The sequence below is a fragment of the Perca fluviatilis genome, chromosome 3, assembly GCF_010015445.1.
Source record: "Perca fluviatilis chromosome 3, GENO_Pfluv_1.0, whole genome shotgun sequence".
In the NCBI taxonomy this organism is placed as follows: Eukaryota; Metazoa; Chordata; class Actinopteri; order Perciformes; family Percidae; genus Perca; species Perca fluviatilis.
The window spans coordinates 20,962,153-20,977,683 of NC_053114.1; the positions used below are offsets into that span (position 1 = coordinate 20,962,153).

At 39.2% G+C, this 15,531-nt stretch overlaps 1 protein-coding gene across 1 annotated transcript in view; it reads right to left on the reverse strand.

The window, feature by feature from the left end:
• pcdh17 (protocadherin 17) overlaps positions 1-15,531 on the reverse strand; it is a 69,282-nt gene that overhangs the window by 41,209 nt on the left and 12,542 nt on the right. The window contains exons 3-4 of the mRNA XM_039795143.1: positions 1,027-1,085; positions 381-553 (exon numbers count right to left, since the gene is read on the reverse strand). Of these exons, the coding sequence (XP_039651077.1) occupies positions 381-553; positions 1,027-1,085 (232 nt within the window). The remainder of the gene's footprint in view (positions 1-380; positions 554-1,026; positions 1,086-15,531) is intronic.

Here is a 15,531-nt window from a genome sequence, read left to right on the forward strand (position 1 = left end):
TAGACACACATAGACACAAATAGACAGACAGACAGACACCATACACACACACACACACACACACACACACACACACACACACACACACACACACACACACACACACACACACACACACACACACACACACACACACACACACACACACACACACACACACACACACACACACACTAAATGAGAAAAGTGCAGAGAACAAAGTAGGAAAGAATAAAGTAGCCAAGTATAAATTCAGATTGTGAGCGTTCAGGCAAGTCAGTAGCTCAATTGTTAATACAAATAACCCAGATCCCAGATTGATAGTCATTTGGTTCAAGTGTGTCTAGCTTGAGCAGCATCTTTCATTTCTCATGCAGTCAAATTTGCCAATGAGGGCTTACCTTGCTCCAAAGGCGGTGGTTTCACGCCTGTAGCCTTCAACTTTAGGGCTTCTTTTGCAGACATATCGCAGCAGGAGCCTTTGTTGGTGTCCTGGTCGCTGTCAGCCTGGTCACTGTCACCATGACCACTGTCTCTGAGGCTGGCTCGCTCTGGGTCTTTGAATGTTGAACTACTAGACACATGAACAAAAAAAAGAAAAGAGTGTTAGTACACAGTGTTTGGATTAGAATTAGTCAAGGCTTTTTGTTTAACCCTCATAGGAAGTTTAAAGCGAGCATAAAACATTGATGAGCAATCCTGAATGCTTAAGTAAAACAAACGAAAATATAATAACAGGATTTAGGATGTAATAAAATGCTTCTAAAAAAATACTGTACCAGCAGTAGTGTCTGCTAAAGGAAACTAAAGATAAAACAATAAAACAGAGCATCTTGTGTGTGATTATATTTGATGTATTATAGAGAATACGGTTGACTGTGACCATTTTTAAACCTAATTAAATGTGCATGGCCTTCCTCTCCCTGCTATGACACTGTACAATTAATTGTCAGCTTAGTTACTGTTGCTGTAGTACTGTGTTGCGGCTATTGGAGAAAAGAAAACAAAAGGTCTGATGTAGTGACTGGTATAGATCCCAACTCTTACCTTTGAACAAACTGTTGTCTGCTACCCATATAATTAGGCTCAGTGGGGAAATTGTCCGTCTGTGGAGAAGAGAGAAAGAGAAAAAAAAAGTATGTAGTGGGCTCTACAGGAATGAGTGTGAGCTTTGAAACAAGATCTCCCAGTGACATACTGTATGATAAATTATGCAGAAAAATATGAGGTAGAGGACAGAGTAGGGGCAAATAAAATGCTGGGGATGTTGGCTCTATATTGTTTAGGTTTGAGCATTTCATTAATCACATAAAGCAGGCTAATTAGCCTTTCCAGAGTAAACTGCAGAGCTGAACATCAAATCTGGCAGACATAATCAATAACTGCTAGGACAATATGATCAATAACTGCTAGGTCTTGATGAGCATAGAAAATGTGTCAGCTAAACATCTCATAACCAAATTACAGCACTATTTGTACAGGATATGAATGAAATTTGGTAGTTCCTTTCACAACATTTCTGTGAGAAACCATTGACTTTCTAAACCTCAACACTTTGTTTTTCTCGAGAAACTGAAAAAAGTGTTTGTGAGGAGCTGGGGCTTGTATGTGTTGAACCAGAGATGGGGACTCGAGTTTGAGACTCGGGCTCGAGTCACAATTAAGTTGCACACACAGTGACTTCAGACTTGACTCAAGACTTGTCCTCAAAAGACTTCAGACTTAAGTGTGACTCGAGGTGTGGGACTTGTAAACAATCTTTATTTTTAGGAAACTTCAGATGAGCTGAATGTTATTCCTCTCCCTGCGTAACCTATAACCTACCTAAGTAATACGGAATACGTAACCACACGTGAGAGGATATTGAACATGTTGACCACACAGGCAGCTGCTGTGCCTTCATCAGAAGCTTTGGCTTTAAAAATAAAAGAAGAGCTGAATGCAAAATATGTGCTATCAAGATAAAGGATTCTGGCTCAACCACATCTCATTTTATCAGGCATCTGAAAAACGCACCCTGATAGGTTAGCAAACATGATTAGTTCAGCATTGGCCACCCAAGCTTGCTTCTTGCTTTAGCCATGACCTATGGTCGGTTAACTCTGACTGTCTTTTGCTAGATGTTATGAAAAGATGAATGAGCGTTTGTTTGCCAAACTTGTGGTAGTAATTTTACATAATCATTTACGTCCCGCTAGCTGCAATGCTTTGAATTCCTTATATATAGCTATGTAGCGTTCTAAGCAGCCTGGATGGAACGTAGCAGGCGATACAACACTCATTATAACCACAAGAGACTTGGAACATGATTTGGACTCTAGCTCAGAGACTTGGGACATGACTTGGACTATATATATATATATATATATATATATATATATATGGGGCTTCATGCTATGTGGATCGATAGAAAAAACTCTAAATACTGTACACGCTTGTGCACATTTACACTCAAACACACTAATGCAGTACAGTCTTACATACTGTATACAGTCACACAAAGACACACTAACACAGTACAGTCTTATATATACAGTCACACAAGAAACAGTATGTCATATATGATAATACAGCAGTATAATAGAATGCTGGTACAAAGCCTATACTGCATAAACTGCACAAACACTCTTCAATCCTCAGCACTGTATGCAGCAGTGCATTACAGACTGGATCAATCACATTGGCACTGGAAAGTACTGTCTCTCTCTTTCTTGTTAATTATATCAAAGTACGTTATATGAAGGTTTTTAATCATGTCAAGTGATCTAAAAGGTCACAAAAGATCCCAGTTTTTTTCTGGCATTTGTAAAAGTGCCTGTCAACCTTCCTAATGATGGAAATAACTAATGTATAAGAAATCAGGTGTATAGACTCGCTGTAAGGCACAGAGAACGCACAGATAGAAAGAAACTAATGTGTTTATATGTTGTTTAAATTATTACAGGGATATTTCAAACTCCCTGTTGGGTAGAGGTAGGGAGGGTGGAAACAAATGGCTTCAAGAAAAATAGCTTTCATACTGTTGTAGGTGTATTCATCACAGTAACACAAATAATTACCCTATGTAGTGCACAACTCTCTGTCCTGAATTGATAGCAGTAAAATGTCATGTTTAGTGAGTAATGTCTCCGTGTGCCAGGCTTTTTCACATGCACAGCTTGACTCACAGTCGATAGAGTATTTCAATGTCATCCGTGCTCTGCGGTGGCTCAGTATGAAAAAAACGGTGTGTGAAGGTCAGACAGGCCACCTCAGTACTTTGACCTTCCATGCTTTTGCCAACACCTTTATCTCTACCTAAACACACTATTCCACCTCAGCCTTCACCAAGATTAAAAGAAAACACCCACAGAATATATCAAAGGCTAGAATCTGACCACAGAGTAAGAGAAGAATAAATGTTTGAAATCTTTTGGCATTGAAATGATAACAGCCTCTGAGTTTCTCAAAAAGGGGTGATGGAAGTCTTTATATTGATGTTCCCCTTCTGTACTTTTATGACCAGGGACTCGTCCTTGGACATACTTTTCAATCAACTCAGCTCTGTTGGCACTGAATCTGATCAGGATTAAAGGATGTTATAATATTTAATTTACTTTCCACACCTGTGCACATAGAGCAAATATCATAATGATATCCTTCTGCATTGATCATTTTGATATATTGCATATATATAATAGTCTTAAAAGGTTTACCCACTGTAGTGTTTAGCACTGACGGCAATGGTCTACTGTACTTTGATTGTGTCTTAAATAGGGTTGGGCATTGAGAACTGATTCCTACTTGGAATCATTTCAAAAATTACAATTCCTGTAGAATTGTTTCTTTATTGGAATAGTTTAGAGGATTTGGTTTCAAATTCGATCATTGTTTCCCAATTTAATATGCGCAAGTTTTGGTTTCCATAGCAGCCAGGCACTTGTTTTGTTGCAGCCTTGGAGCACAGTAAGCGGCGCTCTAGTGTGGCTTTATTTTACGCTGAAAAAGCCCTGTTAAACTGCAAACCACCATTGAATCAAAATAAAACTTTCCTCTTATTTGTGAAAATAGGCATGTGACCCGTTTCAACTCCACCCCTGAAAGAATCGGAATCGAGAATTGATAAGAACCGGAATCGAAATGAAGAATCGGAATTGGAATCACAATCGTTAAAATCCAAATGATGCCCACCCTAGTCTTAAATGGAAATACACCACTAAATCCCATCGCATGGTATTCACAACGGTAGTTATTTCTTACCAAAAAGAAAAAAACAAGCCAAAAACATGTCGCATGTGATCTACATCCATCTACCGCCTATGCCCCCTACAAGCCAATAAAAAGCACATTACGCCACTTCATAGAAACCTCTTTCCTGCCAATTAGAGTCCAGGCTGATCTTAAGCCTCCATCTCTTCCTGTCTGTCTATAACTGCCCAGCCCTTTCACTACAATGGGCCGCTTTCCAATTAATGGATCGATAATGGCCAGTATGGGCTGCTTTGTACTTAGCCAGTCAGAGCCCACAATGAATACAAGATAATTTGAGGGGGGAATGACACATACTGGCTAGATGTTCAGTAGTTGTATTATCATTATTAGACACTGAATTATACAGTACATAAATTAATTTAGCATTGCAAGTATCATTGAGTATTTCATGTTGCATGCTTGCACTTCTTGCCTCCTAATATTGCCTTGTGGGACTTCTTGAAATGAAATTAATTGAATGGACCCAAACTGCAGCATCTGTATAGTTGGCCTTTAGGTTTCAAACCCTGACTTGCTTATGGACCTAAAATATGAGACTTTGACCTCATACAAAAGGTTCAGAGAAGCACAAAACATGTTCAACGCAGGATCAATCCAGCGGTTCTGGGTCAATGCACTAGAAATCCGGAGAGGTGAGTTTCATTGGTAGTGTGGATGAGAATAGCAAAAGCCTGTTGTTGAATGGTACTGAATGATATGTTGTATCAAGTCCATGCAGCAAGGCCACAAAGGTCAGAGAGATACTGAGTACAGTGAGGCTGAGCAAGTGTAAAAAGCTGCACTCTATTCTGTATTCCCATTGAGACCCTAAGACTGACCGAGCAGACAGCGGGCCGATTGAGACAAATGGGACGAGCATATTGGAGTGCTATTCTACTCTCAGGCCTTGTTGGTGCATTTTGGGGCACTGTTCATTTCTATCGGGTGTGTATTTGTCTACGTGTGTGTACATGTGCGTTTTATATCTTAGATAGGGGTGGTGAAAGAGGACAAATTGCAGCTTCTCTTCCACACATCATGAGACAGCTCTCTTTTATTTACAGGAACAAGAGTACACCCCCTCCCTCTACCTACCCTGCTAGGTATGATACATGCATTTGTCCTTTACTGACTTCCAAAACAGACATACTCACTCTGTGTGTATGCGTGTGAGTGTGTGTTTATTTATGTCAGAAGGTGTGAGTGGTTCCAAATCCAGCATAACCTTGTCAGTAATCCAAAAAGATCTGGATCGCAGTTTTTTTATTTGATAAACTATGTCTCTGGGGTGTAAGTGTGCATGCTACGTTACCACCAAGGGAACTGTACTTTATTCCTCTTGAAAAACTGTCAAAGTAATGCAGCAACAGCCAAATGGGAAGGATGGGTGGGTTAAGGATAAAAGAGAGGGGAATTGAGCTTAAAGTGCTCATATTATGCTTTTTGGCTTTTTCCCTTTCCTTAATTGTGTTATATATCTTTTTTGAGCAAGTTATAGGTTTACAAAGTGAAAAAGCCCAAACTCCACCCAAAAGGCACTTACCGTCTCCAACAGAAAACACTGTTCACAAACTGCTCCAAACAGCTCTATTGTAGTCCAGCCTTTACTTCCGTGACGAACATGCATCACTTTGTAACACACGTTATAATGCTCGCCTAGCTGTTAGCATGGCACGCCTCATACTCTGACTGGATAGTAGTTCTTACCTAGCTACTGCACATGTGCGACTCCCGACAAAGATGGAACAAAAGTGAGATGCCTCACGCTGTAGCTAAAACAGAGCTCAACACACAGGGTGAAAAAAGGAGCTGCACCAATGTGCAGTACAACAAAAATATGGTGTTTTTTTGAAAATTAAACCACATTCTATTCTGATATAACCTCTAAATACAATTATGAACCTGAAAATGAGCATAATATGAGCACTTTAAAGGAAAGAAAACACACTGGTAAAGGGGAATGCAGCAAAAGCAGGAAATAAAAAAAGAAAAAGGTGAGCAAAGTGAGGGGATGATAAAGGAAGTAAGGAAAAAGGGGCGGAGATCTAGACAATAATTAGACTGCATTGATTACCTAGTGGCTGAGGAGCAATTGTAAGTGATCAAATCTAATTAGCTGGTCCTATACATCTTCCTGGAGATAACAGAGCAATCAATCAATGGGCTTAAGTGAACTTAAAGCCATCGCAGTCTACTGCCTGCTAAATATCTTCCACTATCTTCCAAATAACTTACAAGAGGTCAGGTCCAAATGAATTTCTGAGAAGTAAGGAAGTGCCGCTGGTGCCGGTAAATGGAGATTTCAACCATCAGTCCAGATGGACACATTGCTAATGATTTTGGACGGTGCTTAATCATAAAGCAGACTTTGAAAGATATCTCACACATATTATGAGGCATTTGGATTTCAAGGTGACATACGATTGTTTGGACATTGTGTATGTAATCATAGTATTTTAGAATGCCTTAACCATATTCATGGTAGGAGGAAGTGGTTTCTCTGTGGGAAAAAATAACATCCCTTTTAGTCATTTTGATTCACCAAAAATGCTAAGAAAAAAGCCATTTAAAAAAAAGCCATTTATTTAGAGTGTAAATATATGTGGCTGATTTTTGATCATTTGCATCTGTACCACAGAATGTGTACACTATTTGCAAATTATCCTGCAAAGAAAGATGTGCTAAAACAGGTACAAATGATGCAACCTGTCTGTGCGCCAATTCTTCCAACAAATGCCCAACTAAGAATAACAAACTAAAAAGAAAAATGAGCTTTCTAATATTCTACTGCTAGTTGCAATTCTGTCACATGTCAGCAACACTCAAACACAACCTCTTGTATAATTCCAAGGAGCCTTGGTGAGTTTTGTGCACAAAGGTACAAAATAGTAGTTAAACTGGCATCTCCCGAGGGTGAACAAGTGCAGCTGTATGAATGGCATGAGGCACAGCTGACATCGAGCATGCATGCTCAGCAAACCTCTGGACGAAGTTACGAAAAAGACTAAAAAAGAATGTTTCTTTTTGCAGTGCAAAGAAACGCTAGTAAGGGAGTATTCACCTCGTTTGTTGGGTTAACCATCTGAACCACATAGCTTTAACTGGACTATTTTAGTTCTGCTAGTTTCAGCTGGAGATCTATCCATTTATTTTACATTTTGACAGCAGGATTTATGGACCATGGGCCAATGTTTAGTGTTGTGGTTTTTCATTAAACTAATTAAAAGGAATTCTGTGTTTTGTTTTCCTGGCTGTACTGATAACTTAACGAACCCTGACCCCAATACAACTGTGAGTTTTGTGTGAAGTTACAGCCCTGATTAACTGAATATCATCTCCTGTTGCTTGGTATCTATGAGGTATAAAGCCCAGTTTCAGTCTTGAATGACTTCATATGCTCTTCGCTGGTCAGACCACAACAGAAGATGAAAAAGCCCTTGCCGCAGGGTTTTGTGCAAAATGATTTTCTACTGTGAGTCACCTGCATTTAAGCTATGTTGATTTTCCTCTATACCACAATGTTTGTCACAGGATGACAGGTAACCATAACTGTCAAATGAATGAGTGAGCTGACTCTCCATGTGACTGATGTTTAAAGCTCTGGGTTGGTTTGATATAAGGCAGCGTAAACCCTAAATGGACTTGAAGCATGTGCAACTTCTGGCATTATTAAAAAGGTTTCAGGTTATTTTTCTGGATAGAAAAAATGTCTGCAGGAAAAGAAGGACATACCTCAGTAACGCAAGAGAAAAAGCTCTGTAATTAGTGCCAGTGTAATGATAACATATCACTAGAGACTGTATCATAATATGTTAATTATTTGTCTCACCCCTAGTGATCAGTGGTCATTTAAAGTATATATCTTATGACAAGTCTCTCCTCTCTTCCCCATCTCTAATTTTACTGAATTCAACTTCAGTACCACACATCTAATACGACTCAAGTTGAATAAAGTCGCCCACATCTGCATGTGTTAAGGTTGCCGCTGCTTTGAAATATTGTGTTTCTTGGAGAAATATAATGGAGCATTCTGTAAGAATCGCTGGTTCATAATGAAGCTGGTGACTCAGGCAGCTCTAATCCAAATCAATAGTCTCATCGTGTTAATCATGGTTTGCCATAATTCATAAAATATCCACATTCTTTCTCATTTTTTGTGCGTTTGAGTTCATTTGGTAGGGAATGGGGCTATTTTTTCCCGTCATTAAATCGGGCTAAGTAGCAGTTTGGAGGCTTTTATATTCAATTGTATAAACAGCATGACCTCTCCCTTGCATATTCACTGCTCACCAGCAAAGACACAATATTCATAATTAATATGCAACCACTCACATTGATCGCCTATTATTTTGGTTGACCATACAGTGTCATTAGAGGTGCCTATTAAGAAGCCCAGTGGAAAGCATCAAGTCGTCTTAGTGGCACTATTTTTCTTTTCTTTTTTTTCATCCTCAGGCTCAACAAAACCACTTCATATAGTGAGAAAATGGCATGCAAATGAAAGAGTTGACCTGTTATTCTAACCGCACACTGAGTGACTGAAATCATGGATAGGTGCAAAGTAAAAAAGGAAATGCAGAAAAGAAAGGGTGCACAGGGCAGAGGGAGGGCTGAGGTGGTTGGGCTTGCCTCTTTTCATCAAGAGAGTGGAGACAGAAACACTATTTGAAAGATGATTTCCTTCAACCTGGGCAGTTACTGCTATTTTATTATTCCTTTTGAGGAAGAGCCCGAGCGAGCATAAATATAATTTTCTCTTCTGTCTACAAATGACTACTTTGGTCAAATTTCTAAGGTAGTTATCTTATGTACAAGCAAGATAGCTGCATTTGCATTTGCAAGAGTAACAGCTATTAAATATGTCTTCAGTGTGGATTCTTTTTTGGTTTGCTTGAGCTGCTTTTGTAGAGTACATTCTTCCTTTGTAATAATGTTGGAGACTAAATTACTTTTAAAAGGGCATGAAAAGAAAACTCTATGGGATAAACAGTCTGAGAGATGGTCAACAAAGCATGGTTAAACTATATTCCTTAGCCTTTCATTATCATATTAGAAAATATTTAAATGTTTTTCTCTTTCACTTACGCAGTCCACACACACGCACATACCATTACAGGTGAGATCTTACAGTCTAGCCTATTTTATGATGCATGAAAAAAATCAAATGATGGGCTAACCTAAATCCTGCATACACAAAATGGCTCAGAAGGCTTGTCTTAATAAGCAGATAGTAATAAAGAATAATCTGTTTACCACAAATTACAAAACAATATATAGTAATCTGTTTTTATTAACTCATATGAATGTAATTGATTCATTAATGGGCTGATTAAGCTATTATTGAATGAATCATCCTTATCTAACTAAAAAAGGACAACATTACCCATAAACCGTTATGATGTTGACCAACATCCCCGCGGGTAAAGATTACAATAAGCTGCCACATTGGAAACACAAAACTAAGGCTCTATACTACAACAAACTGGGAAAAAAATTTCACTAAATGGAAGAAAATAACACCAATTTGACTGTGGCCTATTTAACAATGGACCTGCAGTTTGAAATCATATTAATTGAATTCCAAGTGTTTCAGTCGAGGAACCCATATCTTTGTGCTAGAATTCAACACCTGCCGCCGCACAGTACGTTTCGTAATCATTTTTTTTCTTTTTATGCCATTTAAAACATGCAGCATTCGTTCAGCTGCATTTCCTTTCCCTGCTCTCCTCCGTCTCTCTGTCACTCACACGCACACACACATACACACACAACCCCTCGATCATCACCCCGTGCACTCAGCGTCTGTCTCCATGAACACACAGAAGACGGCTGACAAAATTCACAAGTTCACAAAATGTTGGTATCTCATGAACAATAACAATTAAAAAGTGCTATAAAAATATTTTATATTCTGAATACAATGTTGTCAGTGTGTTAATGTTGGAGTCCCGACCCGACTCTTAGCAAACAAGTGATTGCGCCTTTAGTTAACTAGTCTCAAGTTTGCGGTAAAATGCAGTTGGGTTGTCGAGGTCAAAACACTATATGTAGCAGCTGTGAATCAAATAAACTTATTATAAATAATGTTATGTCATTTTTTTACTCTTACACTGAATGTTTGCTGCTTCAATCCAGATGAGTACTGAAAAGTATTTTCCGCGATTGAAAAAGGCACAGTCTGGCATGGGGCGTCGAACCGACAACACCCCCCCCTGCCACAAATTGCTTTCTAATCTGTGGGAAACACTATCCTGTATACTTCACTTTTGGATTTAGTAATAGGGATGTGGTGCTTGTCGCCTTGTGAGCTTTACTTTTCCTATCTACACTAGTTCTGAATATATTTAAATTAGGGGTGACAGTGGATAACAGGTCAATTTTGATATAGCTTCCAACAGTACGGAGGGTTTTTTATTGGCAAATTACATCTTTATAATGTGATTTTCTCTTCAAATGTTTCCACAAAAATATACATAAAAACTATTTTTCTTTCCTTTTTAAATAACAAACAAAAACAATTAAGAACAAACATTTTCACCAGCGGAATAAAGTGGAGCATAGCACGCACGTTTGACATAAATATGAAGTACATGAATCACTGGTGTGTGTACAGTATATGTGTTATTCCTGAGCCATTATGAGGTGTAGTCACACCTGTGTGCAGTGCAATATAATAAGGGCAGCCTGTTCAGGTGTTGACAGTCAACACTACATCAGACATAAAAGAAAAAAACTCATAAAATAGGACCTGGACATGAAATAAAAAAATATACAAAAACATTCTAAATAACAGTCCACTAGACAAAACAATGAGTCTAAATGGAACAGGTTGTGACCCTGTCTCTATTCCCACCCTTTCTTTGGTCTCCAGTTGAAAAGGGCAAAAGCACTCCTCATTCTAATCTTACTCAAGTATTATAGGCCCAGTTACATTTGCAATTATCGTCTGCAATATGACTTCTGTATGCCTGCAGTTCCAACCGAGATTATCTTTTAAAAACACTCCGGCAGTCAATTCCGTCTCAGCTGCCATCTCAGAGGAAACCTTTCTACTCTGAAGAGGAAGGGCGACACAAGACAGCACGTTTGTACTCCTACCAACACAATCCACATCTGTGGCAGTTTAGCCCCAGGAGTAAATGATAAAGCTTTTGGCATAGATATTTATTCCAACACACAAAACCCCCTAACACAGCAGTTTCCCTTCTCTCCTAAAATAGCAGTGTTGTTTTCCCTCACTACTTGAGACATTTTGTGTAGACACATTTAACCAGCAGTAGCTTACAGCTGGGACCAGTCTTATGATTATTGATAAAGGAAAATCTTTCAACTTTGGGGGAAAAGAAAGAGGAGTGGGAGACGGAGGACTTTACTTGATGCTGAATTATTTATACAACCTTCAAACTTTGAGGAAAGCTCTCAAAAGAAAGAAAATGGTGCAGTATATGATCTTGGTGTGTAAGCTACTAATCATTCAGTACTTGCTCATCAATAGTTACAACAGCTTTGCTGTTAACTGAAGTCTTGAGTAAACACTGACCTTGCTTCACCCTCATTAATCCAAAGCTAACTCAGCCCAAATTCCCAAAGCTGTTACAGAGGTAACAGGCCCACTCTAACGTACATTTTTATACAGAGTTAAATTCCCTGTATGTGTTCACACTTAGTCAGCCATTAAAACTGATTCTAAAGACACGCATGCATGAATGTAACCAAACAAGAGCGTGCTCTTATTGATTAAAAAGCATTTAACGACACTTAAAAGCAGAACTGTCTGGTCCCCCTCCCATTCAGACAGATTTCTAGCCGATCACACCCTGTCTGCAGGAATCACAACCGTATATCATATGGGGCCGATTTGATACGATGACTGACAACTTGCAGAGTCTTCACACTTTTGGCTCGCGACAGGGATACTATGGCAAGGACAAACCTAGCTTAGTAAAGAGGAGCGTTGAAGCGTTTTTGACACACAACAACCAAGATGGCTGCAGCTGATGTGGAACGTTCTGTTGAAGTACGTCTTTAAAATTATGATCGCAAAAACGGCAACACTTGTTCACAGACATATTGATGCTACACCATTTGTGGGCCCCTTGGAAACAAAAAATGAACTGAGAGGTTCCAGAAAAACTCGCATTTGAGATTTGGTCTAGCGATTTCAGGCTAGGAAATCACCGTTTCTGGCAACAACAAAAACGTTTGACATAACCTCAGTTGTAACAAATTAATTAGGGAGCTTCAGAGGTGCTGGTAAGTAGGGGTGGGCGATATGGACAAAAAAATTATATCTCGATATTTTTGGCGATTTTGACGATAATGATAATTAGACGATATCCTTTACAAATGTGTTTTTAAAAGTCTGGGTTACTTAATTACTGATGATAATAATGGGCACAATGTTGAATGAAAATAGTTCTTATTTATTTTCTTTAAAATGTAAGTATTCAAGTAAAAACAATTCAAAGACATAAATACTAATACTATACTAATTTGAACTCTGAGTAAACATTCAGTTGTACACCTCTGCTGTAATGTAAATTGTGCAGCATACAAGCAAGATGAAATCATAATAAGGGCTCTGTTCTGTAACATATTGCACACAACCATGTCCTTATTGGAAGCAGTCCTGGAGCTGGGATAGGGCAGTGTCCGACCAGGTTTTGATAGTCCTTCTACTTGGCTGTATAGTCCTTCTGACTAGGGCTGTCCCAAACGAACGAAGGATTACTCTAGCGATTATTTTTTCAATTAGTCGACTAATCGAACGATTAATTTTTCGATTAATCTAATGATTCATTTTTCAATTAGTGATTATTTTCCCATTTCTCAATTATTAACAATTTACACAAAAATAATTTCAATAAGGCTCAAATCTCTATTTATTTAAATTGTTTAACACTGCACTGTTCAAGTAAAATACATTTTTAGTGCAACTTGAAGCCAGATGTAGGCTATCAATCCAACCACAAAATAAAGTCACTTTCAGGAGGAATACAAAAATAAAAACTTAAAGTAAACAGAGCACGTGCAAAAAGAGTAGCCTGTATTTGCTTTTTTAACAGTAGGTAAAATAATGAATAAGCTCTTGTTTAACATCCAAACTCTTCTCCCTTTAATTTAACTTTAATTATTTGTATCTAAAGGCTGGTTAAGCACTGTAGGGAGGAGAAGTTGGACAGTTTTTTTGTCTCGTTCCAGTGATTGGCACATCTGGGTGATGGCGTTGGATATGCGTTAACATGTTAGATGTATTTCCACTCACATACCCAACAACTGCTGAACAACCACGACACACAGTCCTCGTCTTATCCACCACTCTCTCGTCTGTAGCCTACTACTGGAACTGACCCGAAGACCCAAGTTTTCGAGGCGGGGACGGCACCAGGCGGGAGGGCATGACACGGGACCTGACAAAAAACTGCATGTAGGCAGAGAGCTCGGCTAGCTTCAGAGCTAAGGCGGGACCACAGATTAGGTGTCCCTAGAAACCGCTTATCTAAAAGTAGTTCCGCATTATATTAAATTAATTTGCACGCAAGTTTTATTATTTGTGTCGACGCATTTACGTAAATCGATGACATCGACGACGACAAATCATCCCAGCCCTACTTCTGACCGGGATTTATGCTGGGATCAGGAATAGTTGGATGTGATCTGACTGGCCCAGGTGAGGGAGAGGCGCAGTTCTGTATGCTTTCCTGATGTTAGAGTATGCATGGTCTAGTGTGTTCTTCCCTCTAGTAGCACTATCTACATGCTGGAAAATGCTGGGGAGTACAGACTTTAAGGACGCCTTGTTAAAGTCCCCTGCTACAATAGGTGTCCCCTCCTGTCGATCGCGCTGCAGTTTGTTCACTATGGTTAGCAGTGAGCCAAACTTGTGCTCCATCACAATCGGGGGCTATGTAGACGGCAGTGTGATGTTTTCGTGGTAAATAAAATGGCCTGTATATTACCGACAGGGCTTCCAGGTCAGGTGAGCAGTGCTGGGCAACGATCCTGTGTTTGGTACTCCATTCATTATGCACAAAAATGCAGTCCTCTGTTTTGCCGGAGTTCTTGTCTCGATCCTGCCGGTAGCTAGCTCGGCCTGCTAGATGCCGACAACAATCCACGGAGCGCCCGGTCTGGCTATGTCCTCCGGGATGTTATGAGCTCTCGTAATGGCTGTGTTGTATCGTAGTACTATATTGATTAGTTCAGTGTGGCTGTACTTCTTTAAATATACACCGACAGGAGAGCTAGTAGCCGCTGCAAAATCATGCGCCGCCATCTTTATTGACATTAGTGAATGTGTAGCGTTCCAATGCGTGTTTTGAAGTGTTTTTTTGTAAGTAATTTAAATACTCGATAATGTCAATTTGCACATCGTTAACACAACAATGACGATATTATCGTAGACGATGTGTATTATATACACCCCTACTGGTAAGCCGATTTTGTTACCTTCAGACAGAGCCAAGCTGTCTGTTTTCAGCCTGTTTCTTTATGTCTTTATGCTAAACTATGCTAACTGGCTGCTGGCTGTAGCTTCAGATTACTGTATAGAGGGGTGGAGCGTGGTATTGAGCTCCTCGTCTAACTCTCAGCAAGAAAGCAAATAAAGGTATTTCCTAAATTCATCAAGATGTGTTTTTCAGTTAGATCTACATTTTCACTCTTCAAATGATTTATACAAATAAGTAGGGCTGGACCCGAATATTCGAATATTCGTTCGGTGGGTTGGTATTCGATTTGAAAATTTGACATTCGAATTTTCGTTTTTTTTTTTTACTTTGGTTTATTTATTTTCTGCATTAATCTGTCATTCACACTCCAGTCCAGTTGGAGGCGGTAATGCACATTTAAGTTGGTTTGCCAACCGCCAATAAACTACAAAGAAGAAGAAGAAGAAGAAGAAGAAGAAGAAGAAGAAGAAGAAGAAGAAGAAGAAGAAGAAGAAGAAGAAGAAGAAGATACTGTCGGTACACGATGACGCCCACTTCGAGCATTTAGCAAGCTGGGCAGAGAAGCTAGCGGCAATAACAAGTGCGGAAATGGAAAACTGTTTCGCGTTTTTCCGTTGTGATTCGGCCAGAAACTTCAACATTGTGAGGCGAAGACATCGTTTTGGAATATAAAGCTTGGATATTACATTTCCTTGGACTCTTGGGGATTTATGAAAATCAAGTATTGGTCAAAATACCAGTTTGTTGCTGAAAGGACAACAAAAACAGGTATGCATGCACTCTCGGCTGCGCAGATTACGGCTGAATTGTTTTATTTTCTGTTACTTTGTAACAGTTGTGTACATGGCTGTATATTTTAAAGATTTAATGC